Below are 13,370 nucleotides of genomic sequence, written 5' to 3' on the forward strand. Positions count from 1 at the left end.
ATGTTTGCTATTTTATTTAATATAAACGTTTCTATTTCCACACGGAACTCTTCTTCGCTCTGCTTGTTTGTGACCGGAGGCAGTGAGAGGGACACCCTAGTGTTCCACCGATTGCAGTCCCCCATATCAGGGTCACGCTGTGTCCTGGTGTGAGTAGCAGGGATGTACCGGAGGATTGCTCAGTCCCTGTGGGTAGATGGCATGTGGGTGACATCTCGGGGTGTTATAGCTGGCACTAGCACCCTGTCCACCAGCTGCAGGTATGGCACAGTATAGACATGTAGGAGACATTGAAAGGAGCCATTAACAGCCAGCCATGCACTGAGCTCCACAGTAATGTCAACATTCCTCAAATCAGACTAAATAACTAAATACTGCAGTCTCTTACTGGAAAATTATTGCAATTTAGTATTTTAGTAGGATAATATTTATGGTGCAGGGCTGGAGAATTCTTGAAACGATGCAAGCAATAAAAATAAACTTTAGGTGTGTGTGTGTATATACATATATCTCTTTATCTGTAATGTGGTTATTACATTTTAGTGTTACTTTAATGGTACTTTTTTTCTGAATTTTTCATTATACTGTAAATACAAAGTGTCCCCTAGCTGTCTGGAAACTCGCTATAACCTTTTTGATTGCTCACATCACTTGATATTAAATGCACTTAATGTTTGTTTGTTCATTTTATTGACCTTTGTCAGTTGTGAGAGATCTGAATGCTAACTTGCACATGAAAGGTTTACCCATCATCTAAGCAATACATACAGGGTTATTTACTAAGGTGAGAATTCAAAGTGAATTTCAAGTTTAACGTCAAAATAACCAAACTGGAAAAATTCTCTAAGTCAGCTATGCTATCCGTTCGGCTTCTCTTGGTTTATATTTACAATTCTTCTCTTTGAATTAACTTTGAATTCTTACTTTAGTAAATAACCCTCTTAGCGATAGTTGGTAGAACCAATACTTTTATCTCTATATTGTGCTTCCCACGTTGCTACCAAAGGTGCTAATGCCTGTGGTTTCTAAAATTGATTCCAGTTAAAGTGGCAAAGACCACGGTGACATGCCCAGTGGCTGGGGGGCAGGCAAAGGTGAGTATAAGTTACCTAGACCTGTCTCTTGCGAGTACCACCACCATCTTCTTCTGTCCGGTCCTCTTCTACTTATGGTGCTTAAGAGCCAGGAATCTACATCACTGCTGTAGTCTTGCGCAAATACGATATTACAGCATTGATTTCCATGGAAGGTCCTGCGGGATTCTCTATAGACAGAGCAAATTCCTTGCAGCCATCACTGTCAATTTTTTTGACTCGTCATTTACTAAAAATTTTAGTGATAATTTGCATATATAGAATAGTAAAGGGGACCCTTCAATACAGCATAAAAAGTAAGTGAAAAACAAACAAAACACCTGGTGCCCAAGCTTTCTGTATTTTAAAAAACATTAGGGAAACCAGTAAGATTGACGTTTGTGATTCAGTTATACTGCAGTTTGTAGCGTGGACTAAGTTGTCTATGTACTGTAAAGCTGAATTCTTTGGCCTAATATTTTTTTTCAGTATACTATTTGGAGGGAAAAAAAGAATGTTTTAATGTCTTGCAAAATAGTGGAATGCGTGCACGTCAGCGATGCCATGGTGTGATCAATGTAAATGCATTTAAAGGACCACTATAGGCACCCAGACCACTTCAGCTCAATGAAGTGGTCTGGGTGCCAGGTACGCCTAGTTTTAACTCTGCAGCTGAAAACATATCAGTTTCAGAGAAACTGCTATGTTTACACTGCAGAGTTAATTCGGCCTCTAGTGGCTGTTTCCCTGACAGCCACTAGAGGCGCTTCCACAATTTACACTGAGTAAATCGCACTTATTTGACGCTGGATGTCCTCATGGACTCCAGCGTCAAATAAGATCCCTCTAGGAAAGCATTGAGTAATGCTTTCCTATGGACAGGTTTGAATGCGTGCGCACGCACGTGTGCCTCTGTCCGCGCATTCGGCTCTACTCGGGAGCTGATGTCGGAGGGGGAGAAGAGGTCACCAGCGCAGAGGGAGCCCGGCGCTGGATTAAGATAAGTGGCTGAAGGGGTTTTAACCGCTTCAGTGCCGAGGGAGGGGGGCTCTCCAAGAGCCTGTAGTGCCAGGAAAACGGGTTTGTATTCCTGACACTATAGGATCCCTTTAACCCCTTAAGGACCAAACTTCTGGAATAAAAGGGAATCATGACATGTCACACACGTCATGTGTCCTTAAGGGGTTAAACTGTAAACGACATAAATGTTAGTACGTTTTTTTTTTTATTTTCTTTCTAACTAATGCAAATTTATCAAGTTGGTAATTAGGTTGAAATATTTTAAAATGAATTTCCAACTGTCTGCAAAAACTACGGATTGTTGTTTTTCTCTCTTTTTTTATTGATTAATATTACATTGTCCCAGCTGACAGGTCCACTTTAACACCTTTCCAGTTTGATATCTAGATTTGGTGACATTGTCACATCATGACTGTTTTTTTTCTGCATTTTTTTATAGGAAGGTTGATCATCCACTTAGATGGCTGCATGCAGGCGCTGTTCACAGATGTGACAAACGCGAGCCTCTATCTGAAAAAGCTGCTAATGGTAAACAACAAGAAGATGCGAAGGAGAAGGCTGCTGAACCATCCCCTAAAGAGAACTTGCTTGACATGATTGGTGGTATGAAAGTTGAAATAAGTTCCAAGAGCAGATTCCAGGCTTTGAAAGTATCTAAAGCCAAAGCACACAACACAGAGCAGGTTGGGAATATGGAAACTACAAGCAGTATGTTCCAAAGGGTTGCAGAAGAAATTCAAGAAGAACGGTAAGCTATTGATTGATCTGAAATAGATTTTTATGAAAAAACAAACAAATTGAGAATAGGCAACATCTCAGTAGTTTGACCTTTAGTTATTCCCCCCCTCATATCTCACATGTTTTTAATCTTGAATCAATTTCCTTTTCAGAACCTTGTTGAGACCCTTTCCAGCATGTAAGCTACATGATGTGAATTTATTTAGTATTATCTGTAATCTCAGTTATTGGTGGTTAGGACTAAATCCAATCTATTAGATTACAGGGGAAGGCCTATGGTATGTTTTGAAAAATCTCCAAGCACTATAAGCACTACAAACTTCTGCAGCGGTTGTGGTTACAGGAGTGCCCTGGAACTCTCCCAGTGTAAGTAGACAAGCCGTTTGAGAATGGTTTGACAACTTACCTTGGGTCTGCTGGGTCCACTCTGCTGCTTTCTCTCTATCCAGAAGTTTCTGCACTGATCTAAGCCCTATGATGCAGGGATGCACTTAGCTGGAGATCTCAGGCAGTGAGCCTGCCCTGCATGTACGGAATTGGCTCAGTGGAGCTAATGGAAGCAACCTGCAGGCACTTCCAGCTCTGGCAGAGTCAGCGCTGGGTGGTCCTCAGGTATATTGTCAAACTGTTCTCAGATGTTTTGACTATTTACCCTGGGAGAGTGCCAGGGCACTCCTTGCACCATAGCCATTGCAGAGGGTTGTAGTAGTTATGGTCATTGAAGTTTTCTTTTTTTTTTTTTTTTTATTCTTTATTTTTGTATGTGCACAGGTTTACATCCGGCATGCAGAGCTACGACAGCTTCTGCACACTCTTTATATCATTTTACAGTGTAGACAGCACATTTTTTGTATAACATGGAGAATACAGGCATATAAACATAAAGGCCGTATGGGTTAGACTGAGCATTTAACTAACATTTTTAGGTGAGGTCCCTAAGTGGCAGATCAAGGTACATGCTACAAAGGTTGACACTCATGACGTTACTTGCTGAGCATATATATGCTAGGTTGAGGAAACTTTAGACCACAGTAATAAGATATGATTGTAACAAGCGTGGCTAAATAGTGAGATTTCAAGAGTAAAGTAAGCTAGACATCGTTTAACAGTGCTAAGTTAGTGTCATCTATATGGGTAACAAGATAGTACTGTGTAATATGCTAGACAGTTTGAAACAGATTGTGAAGTTTTCTTTATCTACAAAAAAATACATTTCTATCTCCTTTCCTACATTTGCCTAAATTGAGCAAATTTCAGCTTGGTACACTATTTAGTGATCATCTTCCTGTGGCTGTGAAAAGTTTACATTTGGCTAAGGGTTTAATGCAAAGATATTATGAAGACTGTGTGTATATTGAGACTGCATGCAAATGTGTAATTTGATTGGCTCACCTTATCCACAGGAATACAATTGTCCCTTTGTTTAACACAAGACCCTACCTCAAACTAGGTTTAAGTCATATATATGCAATTCTGTTTATTGGGCTTTAGTTCATGTTGTTAACTAAAAAAGCAGGGTTTGCACATGAGGTCCTTCTCTTTACTGCAAGTAGGACACCATAACAGGCTTTATGGACTAAACATCAAATTGTAGGCCTGTGTGCCTTCGACTGTATCTCATTTTTCCTATTTGCTTTATTACAATAAAAATGAGATTTACAAAAAATAAACAAACATCAAATTGTAAAATCTAAGGTAAAATAGCCAAACTGTGAATTTTAAAAAGTTGGAAAATGTTTCTAAATCGGCAACTGTTGCCTTAAATTTTAGTTCATAACTATCCAATGTTAAATGAATGCCTGAGAAGAGCAGACATGTAATAAGTCAAACAGTTTCTTTTCTTTTCTAATTTATCTTTAAGAACCTCACAAAATTCTGCATTCCAAAATCATTAACGTGTCACATAAATGTATGCATACCTTGTGTTTTTTTAACAGCAAGCCTCTAAGTCCAGACATGGTGGCTGCAGTCTCTGCCGTTGCTTCATCACTTCCATTAAACAAAAAGCAAGTGGAATCTGAACTACTTCAGCAACTACGCAAACATGAACAAGAGACAGATGTACAAAGAAAAGCAGAAAATCAGCTCAGGTGAGCTTTGTGTGATTCTTTGTGTATGCATCCATACCTGATTGTGTTCTTTATATTCATCTGATTCTTTTATAGGTAGTTATAAATTAACTGCCCACCACTTTGTGTTCTGTATTTGTTTTGTCCATGCATTTTAGAGTTGCATGCTCATGTATATCTATATTTTGGACTTCCTTGATTATTTGGACATTCTAAGCACTACAACTACTATAGTTTATTTTGCTGGTTGTTGAACAAAGACTCTTAGGGTGCTGTCACTTAGTTAATATTAAACGGTGTTTCAGAACTGAGCTCTCCTGACATCTAAATTCTGGCCTGTCTTCTGTTTGGAAATAGCATGACACTTATAGGGTAGACTGCACCTAAACACTCTGCTCACACCAGGGAGACCCAGGTATCTTTCGATACCTGGGGCTTCCTTCTGTCAGCTGGGTCACATTTATCTGACCGATGAGCTCTATGAACCGCTGCACAACTATTTAAATACATTGAGAACACCGCTACTGAACTGATTGTTCAAGGGAGACCCCTCGGTCTGAACATACTCTGACAGGGTCTCCCTGCTTGTCCCCCCTGCCAAATTATTTTTCTTTAGTTGCAGTGGATGTGCGAAAAGTTTTAAAAATATAAATCTAAATTCCCTTCTCCCCCCTCCTTTTTTTTAACATCTTATTCACACTTAAAGGGGCACTGCAGGCACCAAGACCAATTAATCTCATTAAAGTGGTCTGGGTGAAGGACTACTGTCACCTTACCCTGCAGGTAGTAGCAGCGAAAATGTTTTGTGGTTTCAGAGAAATTGCAATGTTTACATTCTAGGGTTAAAGGCACTGCAGATCTGTATTCCTTACACTATAGTTCCCTCTAGTTTTCCCGTCCCCCCTTCCTCCGGGATGTAAAGGGTTAAATAAAACCTTTATGTACCCACCTGATTCTGCGTATTCCTCCAACATCATCTGGTAGGGGGTGGTAATGTGCATGCGCATCGAGCACCGTAAAAGGATTAGACCCTCCCCATAGGAAAGCATTGCCTATGTTTGCGTTGGGGTGAGTGAGGGAGAGCTAAAGTTAGGGATAGGGGCATACTATAGCATTAGGAATACAAAACTGTATTCCTAACGCTATAGTTCTCCTTTCCTTATTGTTGTGTAGGGTATACATATAGGATATAAAAATAAAAATAAGAAGCTACCTCTGAACTATAAAAGAAAACAATATATTATATGTATGGGAGCACTCATAGAGAAACTCTTAAATTTCTGTGGAACAAAGACATAAGGGCTGCCCTGATTGGAGTGCTACGATGACAAGCCATTGTCCAGCTATTTGGTGACTGGCACACTAATACCCGTCCTCTCTCTGTCCATCGTTCTATCTTAGACCTGGCAAACCTGGCAGGTGTGGTTTAATTGGTGTATGAATCCTACAGGTAAATTCAACATACAAGATGTAGAAGAAGTGGTGAGGACTTTGCTCAAACAAGCTTACAATTTAACGTAAATGGGAACATTTGCCCAAGTATATTGTCTAGAACAAACTATTCTGTGCAACATGGTTTTTAAACACTCTGATTCTTATATGGGTGCTCCAGATGTGCCATCTAAAGTTTCCCCTTCTGGTCTGGATATATCCATTTCATCCCTGTTTGGATTGAATTCATTGACTGCGATTGTCAGCTGATGGCACGGGTGGGATTGATTTCACTAATGTGGCAACTTCCACTTTAGCGATATCGCAAGAGGAGGGTCAGACTAAAAGTGCCAGTTTGACTCTTATCCGGGGATGGATACCAGGGAATTCCTGGAAGGCTGTAGTGGTTTTGTGAGCAGAGAATCTCATGTCCAGCAAGCATGGAATTACTTCCCAATACTCAGAAATTACATTACCATACTTTAACCACATGATGTCAGCCTTGTCACATAAATGGAAACGTTTCTTAAAACGGTCAGTACAGTTCTTATATTATTAAGTACAGGGAAGGTGTATGAATATTGATGACTATTTTTGGCATAGAAGTTGCAGTTTGATTGCTTGTTAACTTAAATGTGCTGTTTAAAAAAAATAAAACCTTTTTCACTTAAATCATACATACCTTTTTATAAAGTAAGAGGAGTTTGTTACTTTTAGACAGCCACTAGAGGAGGAGTTGACCCTCAAAAGTAATTATTGCAGCTTTTAAAACGGCAATAATTACCACTGTAGGGTTAATAGTGATGGGACATTGCACCTGAATCACTTCAATGATCTGATGTGGTCTGGGTGCCTACAGTGTCCCTTTAATTAAATATTATTAGGTTTTTTTTTTTTGTTTTTTTTTATATTTATGTGCATATTATGAATTAAAAACTTCAATTATTACTCTTTAAATTGTTAGAAATATATTGAAAGTTAGCACAATTTACATAGATTTTTGTTGTTGTTTATGATCTTCCAGTAACATAATTTCCGAAATGAAGATCGGGAAGCGCACAAGATCCAGATCTGCAGCAAACGAGATTAGATTTGATGATGATGGTCAAGGATTCACAAATAACCGAGGTGTCACACAAGAACTTAACAGTGTCCGGAGGTATTTACCCATTTTTGTTTTAGTAATCTAAATACATTCTTTATATAGCATTGTTTTGAAAGGTTCTTTTAAAATATCTCCTATGCTACGTGTAGGTAGTAAAGGTTCACTCCAGACCCATCTCGAATGTATCCTCTTTTTTTTTTTTTTTTGACCGAAAGTGCAGATTTCAATAAAAATTTGTACTTGTATAAAGTAAAACTTGTTACACCCCTTTGGCTTTCAATCAGACAACTGTTATTCACTGGGTGTTTTGCTCAGTGGAGCTAAACTTAATTGCACAGAGCTCCTGCCTTGCAAAGACTTCTCATTGAACTGCGTTGGGAAGTCTGTGATTGGACAACCAAAGAAATTATGGGAGGAGTTAGTAAAGGTGGGCTTGCAAAATTCTCACACAAGTGATCCACGGTGTTTGCAGGCTGATTCTATACATACCCCAATAAAAAATATATTATTAAACACATGCATGTTTTATTGCTACTAAAAAGCATTAAAAAAAAGTTTTTTTTTTTTTTTTTTTTTTTTTTACGTTGGGGTAGAGTGTTCCTTTAAGACAAATGTGGTTAAAGGTTTTTTTTCTATTGAAGAAAGAAAAAAGTTCAACTCTTGTATTCTATCTTCTTTTACTCTTCTCTTTTTTTCTACAAATGGGTATCACTGAAAGCATTTTCTGATGAGATTATGTTTTCACATGGAGCCTATTTCCTGTGACTCATACCTGTGATAGTAACATTGTATACAGCTGCAGAGATAATCCACTAGCTACCAGAAAGTCCTTCAAAGACATTTGTTAAGTTACATCAATCCTTCGTACAATAAAGAAGATGCTGGTTCTGGTTCCCAGGACTGAATGTAATATATTTTTTTCCTCCATGTTGTGCTTGGTAGTATTAGTATGTACGGCTTGGTCTTAACATCAAAGGTACAAAACTTGACAGATGTTTTCAGGAGAAATAAACATTACATAGTTTGATAGATGTTTCCTAAAAGGATTCTTATATAGGGCTTTATATATTTTGAAATATACCATCTTATGATTTAATTTGTTTCTCATGAACAGAAAAAAATATTCCTATTTCAAAACATGGGCCCATATGCACTTACCTGCATACATACTGTGTGGCCTGGTGATGTTTAGATCAATGCAGATTTTGGTCTTAACACACTCACACAGTGTTGGATAAGCTTTTAAATGATTTCATATTTTTGGATACACTTATAATAATAATATATATTATATAATTATATATATTTTTTTTACCATGAGTTCTTTACTTAAAAATACACATTAAGATGCAATTTCCTTAGATATTGATGGTGGCTGCACAGTTTGAATGGATGACATTGAAACATGTTTTTTGTCACACCTTTGTTGTGTAGTTTTTTTTATTTTATTATATTTATTTTAAATGTTCTACAAGTCTTAAGTTTACCCAGATATTGCTACCCATACATTGCACTAGAGGTGGATATATGGTACATATGGTTGAACTGAAACTCCCATAATTCTTTGACAGCGTCAATAAAGAGAAGCTGCAATGTGGACCGGTCTGCTTTCTCTGAGCATAAAGGAACACACCATTAAATTAAATAATTCAGTAAGTGTGCACCCAATGTAAATCTGAATATAATTTGCTTTGCATATATTTGGAGGGTCATGGAATCCTACCTGCAGATCTCGTATCCATAGCTACTGCAAGCTCTCCCCCTGACAATTCTCAATAAACTGTATTACAGATCATTGAGAAGTGATTGCAAGCTAGGTGCTCTGAGCAACAGCTTGCCTCTTGAGTTTAGCTTCAAGAAGCTCCCTTACCGCGAAGCAACGGTATCGGCTGTCGGATTGACAGACATTGATGTATAACAAGATTCCTTTATGAAATTGCAGATTTTAATTGAAATAACCACTTTAATAAAACAATAAATAAAAAAGAAACACACTAATCACACACAAAGCCCTTCTGCAATTTGAAGTGTTTTATGTGTTTGGAGTGTTTCTTTAAAACTGAAGCATGGATTTTTATGCCATCAGCATTGACTGAGAGTCCATAAGTTCAAACATGGTCTCCATAGCTAGTATATTGGGAGCAAGTTACTTGCACACTTCCAGTTCATGTGCATGATCCCTGGCCTGTTTTCCTTCCTCATAACATTACATCACTGAACCCATGATTTTAGAGTCTTAATGGGATGAGTATTTTGTGCTGTGAAGGAAATTGCTTTACTAATCCACCTTATAATAATTAGTTTTTTTGTGGCATCAATAGGGTGTCATCAGCCAGCATGGAACTGGAGTTCTGGGATGGCTCAGCTGACGCTCTCAACCAACGAATGGTGATGGCCTCTGCTTCTAGCCTGTGCGAGACTGCAGAATTCCAGGAGCGTATTACGAGACCACCAGGCAGTTCGGCAGAGACCCAGCTATGGGGAAAAAACAATGCTAAACAGTTTGCCCCATTACGAGGGCTGCAAGTTTTATGTTGATTGGAGTAATCCTTTAAGATTTAGTAAGCAAGTTACAATCCAGTTCAGTTGAGGCAGAGCCAGGACACTCAATGTAAATGGAGAGATGAATAAAACATTCAGTCTGTTTCTCCTACTCTGTATGTACTGTGCAGATGGCAGAGTTTATAACATTCTCTGTCAGGATAGAGATGAGGCACTCCGTTCCAGGATAGAAGTATGGCTTTTTAAAAAACATTCTATTCTTTGTTTTAGACTTCAAACACATATTATTAAAAATCATGGGAAGTGACAGTTACCCATTCCACACAGCTGTCATTTTCATACGGTCTGATTATGACTTGCATGGTTATTTACAAAGGTGTGAATTCACGGTGAACTCAGAAAGTGAATTTCAAATTGATGGTCAACGTAGCCAAACTGGAAAAACTCCAGGAACTCTGAACTTTGAAATTTGGTTTTGCATTCACTTTAGTAAATAAGCCTGTTAATCTTAGCTGGTTCAATTTTTGTTTTTTAGCAGAAGGTATGTCCCAACCATCACATGTTCTGGATTGGATTCTCTGCCCTATGAGCTTAGTTCTCAACAGCATCTACATAGCTTAATCTCCTGCAGTGTTTCTCCCATCAATGGTTACCTTTTTATGGATCTTAACTAATGAAGACTACAAACACTTGCACTTTTTTTTTTGTGTTCATAAGTCATCTGAAGATTTAATTCTGAAAACATACTCTTCATTCCTAGAATCTAGTGTAACTTAGTATAATTCAGATGTCAGACGCCTTGCATCCACCAAACCGCCCGACAGGGAAAACAAAAAAGAGAAACTTTATTTTCACTAAGCACCAATTTTCCAGAAAACAAGATAAGATACCAAGCCTAGGTGTATGTTTGCTATTCTGTACATAGTTTCCAGGAGCGCAAAACTGCAGAATGGCAGTGAATTGAAAAACAAAATTGCTAAATTTAGGCGTAAATTGCCAAACTGTATTTAAACTAATACTATAATGTCAGGAATACAAACATGCATTTCTAATGCTTTAGTGTTCACCATTTTTTCTCCCCGCCTCCTCAGATTGGTTTGAAAAGGTTTTAAACATACCTTTTCTCCCACACTGTTCCGGTCTCGATGTGGCTGGCATCTTTATTATATCAGCCACGCCACGCTGCGCCAATCTGCATCTCCTCATAGAGATGCATTGAATTAAACAAATGCTGAATGCTAGTGCTGCTCACTGTGCAGAACTGGACAAGAAGCACTCCTAGTGGCCATATGAGTAATTGCCAGTTGAGGTGTTCCTAGACAGCAATGTAAACACTACCTTTTTTCTGAAAAGGCAGTATTTACATGTAAAACCCAAAGGGGCATACTGTAGACAACACAACTACTACATTAAGTGCTTCTAGTGCTTCTGGTGACTATAGTGTCCCTTTTATAATTTGGTTTTCAATGGTCCAGTGAATAAACCTGTATGTGTTCCCATACAGAAAAAAACAAAAAAATTCCATCCAGTGCCTTCTAGAATACCTATTAAACAATGGCTAACTAAACTACCCCACATGTTCTAGAATGACATACTCATAATCATAGAAATGGCTTGCCCAACTGTTTCAGAACTTTTTTGCTTGTTTGTCCCCGCTCTACTTTAAAGTGTAACTCTATGGTGAGCTCTCACCAAACCATGTTTCTCACCTGCTTTTTTTAGGGATTATAGGAAATGTAGTTCATTAGTTGGCAGCAATTACTGGAGAGGAGGCATGCCGCCACTGGTCTTGTTTGGTACCAGCATGCTTTGCACAGATATCGCATAGCCAGCCCTCTTGTTTTGGACTAACGATGCCGCATAGCATGGTGTTTCTTAGCGAAACAGTGCACAGACTTTAGGAACCAGGACTACTTCAAATCAGTGGTCATAGTTTTTGGAATATCATTTTAAGCCCATTGCAATCACAGCATAGCTGTGACATTTCCAGTTTTGTGAGTTGTTTTTTCCCAGATGCCATTGGATGGGGTGCAGCTCTCTTCATATAAAGCTATGACATAGTCTATTAGTTTAGGCATGTACTTGTATAACTAGTCCGCATCATACAAGTACTTGAAGAGTACAGAGGGAAACCATTCCCTTTAACCCCTTAAGGACACATGACATGTGTGACATGTCATGATTCCCTTTTATTCCAGAAGTTTGGTCCTTAAGGGGTTAAAGTGAACATGTAATGAAAAAAAATTGCTTACCTTAAATCGTATACTTTGAATATCCCATATATCGCAAAGATACGTGGTGTATTTATTGTAAAATATGGAGATTTATTCACTTTTCCTCCATCCCAGCACCGCTTCATGGATATTACTCTTCGTACAATATCCCCGCCAGGCCGTCCTGTGCTCCTTATGAGCAAATAAAAAATAAGACTTTAAACACATGGTAGTATTAGGTGAAATGTGGGTTTACTCAGCAAGAGAGGCAAAGTTTCGACACTGTGTGTGTCTTTATCAAGCCATAAAAATGGATTATTCAAATCTTTTTATCATTGAGCAATCTGATGCACAAACCAATCACAATAAGGTGTGAATAACTACTAATATAATGAGTGTTTAATCTCTCTGTTATGCTCACTTTTGTTTCTTAAAAATACATAATCTCTTTTATTTTATCCTAAATTAAGAAAGTGCCTTACATATCCCTTCAAAAAAGATGGTATATTCTAGATCAGGGGTTCCCAACCTGTGGTACGTGTACCATTTTGCAGTGGCAGGGCTGAGAACTGCAGGGTGAGTGGGTCCATCGGGTGGCTTATGTACTTAGGGCCACGTGATGGACATATGGCATGAGTGGCCCAGATGTATGCTGCGATGCTTTAAAGCGCGACCAGGCCCCTCCAAACCTACAGGGAGAGCTGGGAAAAAGAGAGAGAGAGAGCAGGTCACTTCCTCCCAGCTCGCACAGATACAGCCACGCAGGAGGAAGCCAGACCGGAAGAGGAGCAAGCCCTCAACAGCCCCCTCAACCTGTGCATCCGCATGTGTGTCTGTATCTGTGTAGCTGCATGTGTATCAGTGTGTCTGTGCAACTGTATATGTGTCTGTGTAGCTGCATGTGTGTCAGTTTGTGTGTCTCTCTGTGTATGTGTCTGTGTATCTACATGTTTGTAACTGTGTCTATATGTGTCAGTGTTTGTATCTGTGTGTCTGTATATTCATGTGTGTATTGGCATATCTGTATCTGTGTGAGTTAGGGATCGACCGAATATCAGTTTGACGATATTATCGGCCGATATTCCGGGTTTTTGAAAATATCATCATCGGCCAAAATCTTACCAATAATGCCGATAATGAGGTGGTCCAGCGGGCGACCAATCTGTCCTCACTCCAAGTCTTGCGATTCAGTAGGCTCTGGCCTTCAAAGCATTGCCGC

At 38.8% G+C, this 13,370-nt stretch overlaps 2 protein-coding genes across 3 annotated transcripts in view; one reads left to right on the plus strand and one right to left on the minus strand.

The window, feature by feature from the left end:
- The window catches only part of LOC134570919 (mitochondrial ornithine transporter 1-like), a 184,756-nt gene that overhangs the window by 129,282 nt on the left and 42,104 nt on the right, over positions 1-13,370 (minus strand). The gene's annotated exons all lie outside the window — the stretch shown is intronic.
- The window catches only part of MRPS31 (mitochondrial ribosomal protein S31), an 86,088-nt gene continuing 72,797 nt past the window's right edge, over positions 80-13,370 (plus strand). For both annotated transcript variants that reach the window (XM_063428910.1, XM_063428920.1), the window contains exons 1-4: positions 80-260; positions 2,533-2,841; positions 4,769-4,921; positions 7,356-7,490. In XM_063428910.1, coding sequence (XP_063284980.1) covers positions 163-260; positions 2,533-2,841; positions 4,769-4,921; positions 7,356-7,490 — 695 coding nt within the window. In that variant the 5' untranslated portion in view covers positions 80-162. The remainder of the gene's footprint in view (positions 261-2,532; positions 2,842-4,768; positions 4,922-7,355; positions 7,491-13,370) is intronic.

Source organism: Pelobates fuscus, chromosome 1 (assembly GCF_036172605.1).
Source record: "Pelobates fuscus isolate aPelFus1 chromosome 1, aPelFus1.pri, whole genome shotgun sequence".
NCBI lineage: Eukaryota > Metazoa > Chordata > Amphibia > Anura > Pelobatidae > Pelobates > Pelobates fuscus.